This window comes from Lipotes vexillifer, unplaced genomic scaffold (genome assembly GCF_000442215.2).
Source record: "Lipotes vexillifer unplaced genomic scaffold, Lipotes_vexillifer_v1.1 scaffold625, whole genome shotgun sequence".
NCBI classification, from domain to species: domain Eukaryota; kingdom Metazoa; phylum Chordata; class Mammalia; order Artiodactyla; family Lipotidae; genus Lipotes; species Lipotes vexillifer.
In genome coordinates this window covers 1,187,932-1,196,556 of record NW_006771655.1, presented here as the reverse complement: position 1 = coordinate 1,196,556, position 8,625 = coordinate 1,187,932, and the positions used below count along the sequence as shown (strand labels likewise).

Sequence of the window (8,625 nt, the reverse complement as noted above, 5' to 3'; positions counted from 1 at the left end):
ACCCACCCCACCCACTACCCCTGCCCCAGCCCCAGGAATTCCCCTGGGAGGGAGGGAGCGAGGCTCAGAGCCAGGCTGCCTGGGTATGTACGCGGCCAAATCCACACGTCTGCTGAGTGTGTGGCCTCGGGCAGGTTACCGGATCTCTCTGGGCCTTAGTGTTCCCGTCCGTGTAATGGGCAGTGACTTGTACCCACCTCCCCAGGTTATGAGGATGAAGTGAGGCCAGATGAAGGGTTTGGAAGAGATGCCTGATCCCCTGGTATGAAGGGCGCACCATCGATATCGGCCTCAGCGCTGTTCACACCCCACTGACGGATCCCTACATTAACCGGAAGTTAAAGCAGACGTTAGCACCACTGTATTTGTCTTCACAAGTCCTGGGGGTTCTGGAGAGATGGGGGCTGTCGGTTGAGAGAAGGGTGGTGCGTGTCCCTCATGTGCGTTACAGATTTATCAGATATGATCTAACTTTGTCTCTTGTAAGCTCTGTTAAAAATTACTTCGTAATGTCGGTGGAAATGCTCATTTACGGACCTGAGTTCCTGCGGGCGGGGCTCAGAGCTGCCCGGTGTCCTGGGTGACCGGGCGTTGGACGTCCCGTTTGGTGGCAGCAGTGACTCACAGCCTTCCTCTGGAGGAGGAGGGGCTGCACGCCTGCCCGGACGTGGCTCCTTCCTGGATCCTTGCGATCTGCCCCCTCCTTCCTTCCTGGGCCGAGTCGCTGTTTGTCCCTCGGGGCCGAAGCCCCGCCACCCATGCAATCCTCCTTTATGGACTGAGGGGGCCCAGAGGCCACACAGTTACCCAGACCTGGAGTCCCTCCCCGCCGGTTATCCCTGCTTAGGGGAACAGATGTGTTGGCAAAGTTTGCTGAGAAGGTGAAATTACATTCGAGAATTGTTTCCTACTCACTTTTTTTTTTTTTTTTTTTTTTTTATGGGGAAAGGCAGGTAAAAGAGAAGCAAAGCAGAGCGTGCATATCACACTGACCTCTGTCATGATGCCTTCCCCAACCTGTCCTTGTTAAAGGCACTTTCCCTCCTCCCTCATCGTCTACACCAGCAAGGTCAAAAGCGTTGCTATACGGCATGTGGGATCTTCCCGGACCGGGGCACGAACCCGCGTCCCCTGCATCGGCAGGCGGACTCTCAGCCACTGCGCCACCAGGGAAGCCCCTCTTACTCACTTGGACAGGAAATCAGAAACAGTGTTTGACCAGAGAAATGTTGGTGTAAAGTGAACTGATGAATGTACAATTTTTTAAAGCTCACATAAAGAAGTTCTTATTTCCTTATATTAAAACATTAACAATGACCCTCAGATTATCAGTTAAAAACTTGCTCTACCCAAGTAATAATAAATCACTGGCTTACAAAAAGTGAAAGTCAAAACCAAGCACGGTCTGGCCTGGTGCAGCAACAGTAGTTCCAGCCCCCGGACGCCCGTCAGTCGTGACGCCGGCAGACGCCCTGCCCCGCAGCTCTCCACTGCTCCATCCCTGCCTCCCCGGCCCACGGTCCTGTGTTAAATCCCCCCCATTCCTGAAGAGCCAGCTGGATGTTCTGTTTCCAGGAAAGACCCCACGTCCCCCAGCCACAGAGGTGACCAGTCGTGGCCCTTTGACCCTGTCCTCACATTCTGCCTGGTACTGTGACTACTGCGAATTATGTCTCCTGTTGAACCTGTCTTGTCCATCTTTGTGTCCACCCGCCCCGCCGAGCTAAGCCGAGGGCCTGGTTGATATTCAGGAAAACGTCGGCAAAGTTGCTCCGTGGCGACAAATCACCCCCGAGTCTCAGCGCCTGAAACACCCCCCCTGTGTTTTCTATTGTGCGTCCCTGTCCTTCACGGTCAGCTACGTCTCTCGTGCTCCCAGACACAGATGGGGATCAGCCCCCTTGGGGGCCCCGCTGGTCTGGGGGTGGGGAGAGGTCGGCGCCATGGAACGCTCTGGAAGCTCCTGCTGGGAAGTGCCCTGCATGTAACTAGTGCTCCCCTGTCGTCAGCCAGGCCGGTGTCGGAGGCATGCAGCTCCCTCAGGGGGACTGTCTGCAGGGTGGGTGGGCGCCCCCCGCCGCACCACAGGGGCAGAGTGAGCGTGCGAGCGGGGGCCGGATGGTGAACGGTCGCACCCGAGCAGCTGACAAGCCCCTGCCCTCCCAGCCTCGGCTGTTTACCAAATGCCTTTGAGGCGTTGTTTCCTCTCCTTGCCGTGGTTTCAGCACACGGGTGCCTGTCCAGCTGCCTCCCTGGAGCAGAGGTTCTGAAAGGTTGACGTGGGGGGCCCCGATGAGCCCAGGGCCGCCCAGGGTCTGCGGGATGCAGAGCCGGGAGCCCGGGAGCCAGTGTCACCTGTCAGCCGCAAGCCTACACTGGGTCAGGGCAGCCACCGTGTATCCCTGATGCCTGATGGCCACGTCGGGGCCGAGCAAGCTGGACAAAGTGCTGCCCTCCCCGCTCCGTGGGACCCGCCCGCTGAGTCCAGCCCACAGCACCCAGCTGCGCGGGGCCTCTCCCAGCGCTCAGCCAGAATCCCAGAAGATTCCAGAAATCACTGGGATTCCACTACTGCTGCCAGGTGCAAGGAGCCCCCAGAAGTCCAGGAAGCTTCTCTATCACCGGCCTGCCCGGACCTCTCTCCGGGGCTGGGGTGGCGGGAGCGATCCCTCAAGGCCGGTGGGTGACAGCTGTGGGAAAGCGTCGTCTGCCTGGGCCGAGACGCCGGATGGAGAGAATCTCCGCTCTGTGCCCTAACCCTGCACCCGCCTTCCGGCGCTGTCCATGGGCAATCTGAGTATCAGCAAACGCCAGGGACTGCCAGTCCAGGCCAGCGTGCTTTGAAGAACTAATTTCATGCATTTTAACGTAGCATTCTGAGCTGATGTTCACGTGCGCCGTACTCCACAAATGCTAAGGTTGGAGAACAAGAGGCTCACGATCCATCAGACGCTCCATCGGTTTCCAAACTGAGCACCTTCATGACAGAAAAGGATTGCACTGGGGGTGTAGACAGACGGCCTTCCTGCAAGTCAGGGTCTCCCGTCAGGGTGGAGACCCTGAGGATCTCAGGAACCGGAAGAATAGGTCTTGAAGCTGGCGCTTTGCTCGGTGTTCACCTGGGTTTCTCCCTCCCCTGCTGTGCTAGCATCACAAAAGCCCTTGTCACCTGCAGCATTTCTTTGGCAGGAAGGGGCTGTGCTGTAGGACAGCTGGGGGGCGTGGAGACAGCTCAGCCTGGGGACAGCGACGCCTGGGGCTCAGCCGCCCAGGACGGGACCAGGGGTGGCGGTGGAGGGAGGCTTTGTCCAGCCCGTGTCAACCCCAGAGCCGTCGTGGGCCCTGGGTTTGGCTGTGCTTCGAGAGGGAAACTTGGGGGACTGGGGCGACCACGCACAGATGGTCCTAACCCACCACCAGGGTAATGGCTGTGCTCGATTTTGCCTTTCACGTTTTAAGCGTACAACAGTAATTTTGTGATAGAGTCGCCCGTGGCAAACATGCAGAAAACATTAACTTTATTTATGTTTTGTATTATTAATGTGGCTGTTAAAATTCTCCAGTTAGTTTTGATTGAATTGTTTTTTCGTGTGATTCTGTTGTTTAATGGAGCGGTAAATAAGAATTTCTGATAATGAGGCTGAGCATCTGTCACAACAACCTGGTGTGGGTTATTAACATTTCCACTAACGGCAGGGTGGGCAGTGATAATACAGGAGCCACGCAGTTAGAGCAAAATAAATAGTTGGTGTCAGGCTGAGTGGGTGTTAATTACTATTTTATTCTACACTGGTGGTGGGGAAGCAGGGGAAGATGCGGGGGAGGCGTGCCTCAAGGAGGTCATCCTCAACCCAGGAGGCCTCTCCAGAGAGACTGTGAGCTGGGCGGTCTCCCTCCGGCGCTGACCGCTGACGCATGGTCCTTTCCATTCACGGCCCTAGATAGACTTGAGTCAAGAGGCAGCACCTGGGCCGCGGGCAGGGCCGCGGAACGTGAGGGTGCTGGGTTGGCGCCCTGGCCCTGCAGCCACGTCCCCGACAGCTCCATGGAGCTCCCCAGGGTCCAGCCCAGCGTGAAGTTCACTGGGGAAGGGGTCACCCAGGTGGGAGGAAGGAGTAGCTCCTGAGAGGCAGAGGACAGACGGGCCAGAGGGGAGAAATGTCCCCAAATGTACACGTGCATCCTCTGCGTCGTTCCCAACTTACCCGCGGCTGCCTGCGAGGCCACGAGGCCACGGCCATGGCGCCCTGTCAGTCACCTTTCACCTTTGATCGGCACAGTGTGGCCCTGCTGACACCAACACAGCTCCCGGGGGCCCTCGGGGTTGGGAGGGAAGGAATGGGACCGGGTCCTCCTCGGGGGCGCGGAGCTGTGGCCTCTGCGCTCCGTCCCCGAGAAGGGGCAGCCCCGGGTCTGCAGACGTCAGCTCCACCTGGAGCAGGGCTTCGCACCCCAGGATCCCGGACTCGTGGTGGGAACACAGATACCTTTCTTTCTTTATTTTTGGCCGCGAGGCCTGTGGGATCGTAGTTCCCTGACCAGGGATCGAACCCAGGCCCTCGGCAGTGAAAGCGCAGAGTCCTAACCACTGGGCCGCCAGGGAGCTCCCACAAATGCCTTTACTTTCTCCGAGTTCCACGTGGAACTGAGCATCTCCCTCGGTTATGAATGTGGCGGCGTACCAGTGCCGCATCACTGGAGCCTGGGACTCTCTCAGCAGCAGGGCCCCCGGGTGTGCCCCTGTCGCGGTGAGGTTGGCTGTTGCTGCGCCATCTCTGCTCATCCCACTTGACCTCAGAGCCGTCGCTAGAGCAGCTCCTAAGCCTGACTTCAGGGCTCAGTCACAAGCACAAGCACGTGGGTTACTGTGTCACACCTTCGTTTTCCAAAGCTCTGCTGTGTCTCGATATAATCGGTTTTCTTTGGGATTCTCCAGATTTTATTTCATGCATTTAAAGGCGTGGTTCTGAGAAGGGTCTGTGGTCATGCTGGCAGACAAGCTGGGTGGTCCAGGGCAGGGTCTCGGGGACTTCTCAGCGGACCCCGCTACTCTCTCCGCAGCCCCGGCCATGGCTCCGCAGCACGTGCAGGTGAACCCACTCACGGCCAGCCAGCTGGAGGTCACGTGGGAACCGCCGCCGCCCGAGAGCCAGAACGGAAACATCCAGGGCTACAAGGCAAGGCGCCCTCTCGCTTGGTTTGGCTCTTCCTTCCAGGTCACTTGCGGGCCAGGGTCAGTGGCCTGAATCCCCACATCTCCCAAGGGCTCCGCTGGGACCCTGGCCGCTTCTGCTTCCCGTCCTGACTCAGGCCGACAGACCCTCAGCCCCCAGAGCCCGGGCACCACCGAGCGGCTGGAACGGGCTCCGCCTGACCTTGCCTCTGGCCTGGGAGAGCGGGACCCAGTTCCCCGCGCAGCCAGCAGCGCCTCCCGCCCCCTGCACCCCTTCTGGGAGTCTCCACCGCCTTCGCTGACAGTAAAAGGGAAGCACTCAGGAGAACAGGTTCCGCCCCCACCCCCAGCCCTGCCCTGGGTCCGAGTCTCTGGTTCGGTAGGTCCAGGATGGGGTCCAAGGATTTGTGTGCTCCTGGGAACCTCGCTTTGAGAACCCTTACACTGAACTGTCATGATTCCACATTAAATATCCCAGAGGTGGGATCCAAGAAAGGCAGCAGCCCGTTGCAGTCCGAGCATCAGGTGATGAACGATGACACAGAGTTGGTGGGGGCAGGAAGCCCCCCGCAGTGTTCCACCTCCAAGATCACCCCTGCCTAGGGGGCTCGGACCCCGTGAGATCAGCTAAAACCGTCCTGAAGTGCTGTCCCTTGAAAATTCCCCACCTTCCTCCAGAGTGAATTTCCTTGTCTGGTCTGTTGAGCCCAAGTTGAGCAGTCATCAGACTCCATGGGCTAGCCTACCGTGAAGACTATTGGACCAACTGAATGTCCCTTTCAAAATGACATTTGTAGGTGTTTTGTGCAAATAAATACCATCCTCCACGGCAGGGCACCTGCAGTGATTAATGAGGTAACGGAAAGCCCCCTGAGCCCGGAGCCAAGGTGCTATTTATGTATGTCCAAAACATGTTTCCTAATTTCCTAATGATAGAGACATTGAACCTGGATATTGATTTCAAGTTAGTAAGGCCTGTTCAAGCAGAGCGTCTCATCTGGTCAGTTCCGAGAGCAGAAGCTGAACTGCGTCTTGCAGGTGGATACAGCGAGCCTCCCCCGCCAGCTCCGCCCCGGCCTGGCCAGGCACGCGGGCACGGGAAAGCAGGCCCCGGGCCCCGCGCTGCCTGGCAGCCTCGGCTGCCCTGTGCGTGGGCCAGCGGCTCTCACGGCCTGGCCTGTGGTAGGCCCACAGAGCCGAGGTGGATCCGTGGATTGGGGTTGTCTTTGCGCGGCCTGGCTGGCACTGGCTTGGGCAGTGGTTCTCGGCCAGCTGTCTAGGAAAGCGGTCCTGATGACCTTAGCAAACCTTTGTACGCGGGCATCATGTTCGCCCGCAAGCGCATTAAAAACTAGACGAGAAGAAACGGAACCCAGGAGAAACAAGGGCTGCTCCAACAGGGCTGAGCCCTACGTGGTTCACCTCCACGTTAGTTTTGGCTGTTTTAGTATCCAGAGTATGGGGTCCCATTGACCCAAGCCTTCGATCTCAGCCTTAAAGAAAACGTGGGACCGTAGGGTGGAAGCTGGGGGCGTGTTCTACCCACAGGCTGGAGCAGCGGGTAGGTTGGTCTCCCTTCTGTCCAGAAGCTTGGGGGACGGGGCAGGGCCCCCACAGCCAGCCCTGTGAGAGAAAAGGCACTTTCCTGGCAGCCGAAGGAGATGCCACCGAAGTGCCACCTCCAGCCTCAGGCCCCGTCCACCCTGGCCTGGCCTCAGCCACCCCCGACTCCGCAGAGCACAGCTCGGCCCCCGGGAGCACTCAGGTCCCCTCTGGCTCAGTGGCCACCTGTCCCCAGGCTGAGAAACAGAGGGGGCGCCACCCCTTCCGTCCCACGCTGGCCTCCAGCCTCTGGCTCTTTCTGGCAGATCTACTACTGGGAGGCGGACAGCCAGAACGAAACAGAGAGGATGAGGGTACTGTTCCTGCCCGAGACCACGGCGAAGCTGAAGAACCTCACCAGCCACACCAAGTACCTGGTCAGCATCTCGGCCTTCAACGCTGCTGGAGACGGGCCCAGGAGTGACCCGCAGCAGGGCCGGACCCACCAGGCCGGTAGGAGGACAGTGTGTTTCCTTTCCACAGCCTGGGTCACCTCCCTGCCCTGGAGCTGTTCCCCGACCCTCCCTCTCCATTCCCTCGGCTCTCCCGCTCTGCCTGTCCTGTAAGCCAGGTGCCGCGTAGCTGGGAATTTCTGGGTCTGATTCGTGTGGTGTCCCCAGCGCCCAGCCCAGGCCTGCTGCATGGAGCTGTCCTGTAAACATTCACCAGTGTGAGCAGCATGGGCAGTGGGGGGCCGGGCTTCCATCTGCACAAGGAAGGCCTCATCTGTCACCGGCAGGACTTGCTCCAGGCCCCCGGGGGATTCTCTCAGGGTCCAGATCCCAGGGCAGGGGGAGCTCCTTGTATGTTGATGTGCTGAGCCCAGGCCGCGGTGTTGGGCTCCCCGGGGCCTCTGGGCCACAGAGTGCCCTGGAAGCAGCTGACAGGCCGTCTCTCAGACACACGCCCCGCGCAGGTCCTAGGGCGTGGCCGGGCTGCCCTGCGGGGGGTTACACTGCCCGTGACCTCCTCTCCTGATCTGGGGTACATTCTGAGCCGCTCACTCACTCTCCTGGCGACTCGCAGAGTCCCTAGTGGTTTGGGGCGCTTCCTGAGGCTGACCAGGCTTCCCGAGGGCCCTGGGTCCTGGGAGCTCTGGGGCCTTCTTGAGATGCAGGGAGTGGAAGGCTGGCAGTGTAAGTTAGGGAGCCCGTGAGGCACAGATCCACCGGCTCCGGGCTCCCCAAACCTCTGTGGGTTCAGCCTTCCCGGGAACAGGGGCTCCTGAGCGTCAGGCACCCTGGGAGATGACCATGACTGCATTGCAGGGACTGCGTCCTCGGGGCCCGTCCAGCAGCCCGGGAGGAGCTGTCTGTGGACTGTGGGCTCTGAGCAGGAAGGGTATGGGCGGACCTGTGGGGCCGAGGGTAGGAGGTGGAGGGCCTCGCGCGCTGCGGGCCTGGCGGGTCACAGGGCCAAAGGGCCCCCAGGGATGGGGGAGGACGGAAGGGGGGCGCAAGTGGGGGCCGATTCAGTGGGCATTTCTGAGCACGGAGGGGAACCCAGCTAGGGGGGCCTCAGTGCCCACTGGGGTAGGGGCAGCTCTGGGTGCCAGCACCCACCCAGCCCGCCCACGGGGCCCAGGCAGACGGGAGCCGCGGGCGGGGTCGGCGTCCTCCCCGGCCACACAGCCTGCCTCTGCATCTGCCAGGGCCTTCGTCCAGCTCAGGGTGGCACGTGAGCTCCCCCATCTCCAGACCAAGGGGGACAGTGAGATGGCCGGGCACCCGTGGGATTTCAGATGAGGACCCATGTGCGGAGGTGTCCTCAGAGGCTCTGGGCCCCCTAGGCGGGGGGGGGAGGGGAGGGGAGGGGAGGGGAGAGCCCACCCCCCCCCCACCCCTGCAGAG

The 8,625-nt window shown here is 60.2% G+C and overlaps 1 protein-coding gene across 1 annotated transcript in view; it reads left to right on the top strand.

The window, feature by feature from the left end:
• Positions 1–8,625, top strand: part of SDK1 (sidekick cell adhesion molecule 1) — a gene marked incomplete at its 5' end in the record, with an annotated part of 365,000 nt that overhangs the window by 314,881 nt on the left and 41,494 nt on the right. The window contains 2 exons of the mRNA XM_007447090.1: positions 5,062–5,177; positions 7,042–7,228. Of these exons, the coding sequence (XP_007447152.1) occupies positions 5,062–5,177; positions 7,042–7,228 (303 nt within the window). The remainder of the gene's footprint in view (positions 1–5,061; positions 5,178–7,041; positions 7,229–8,625) is intronic.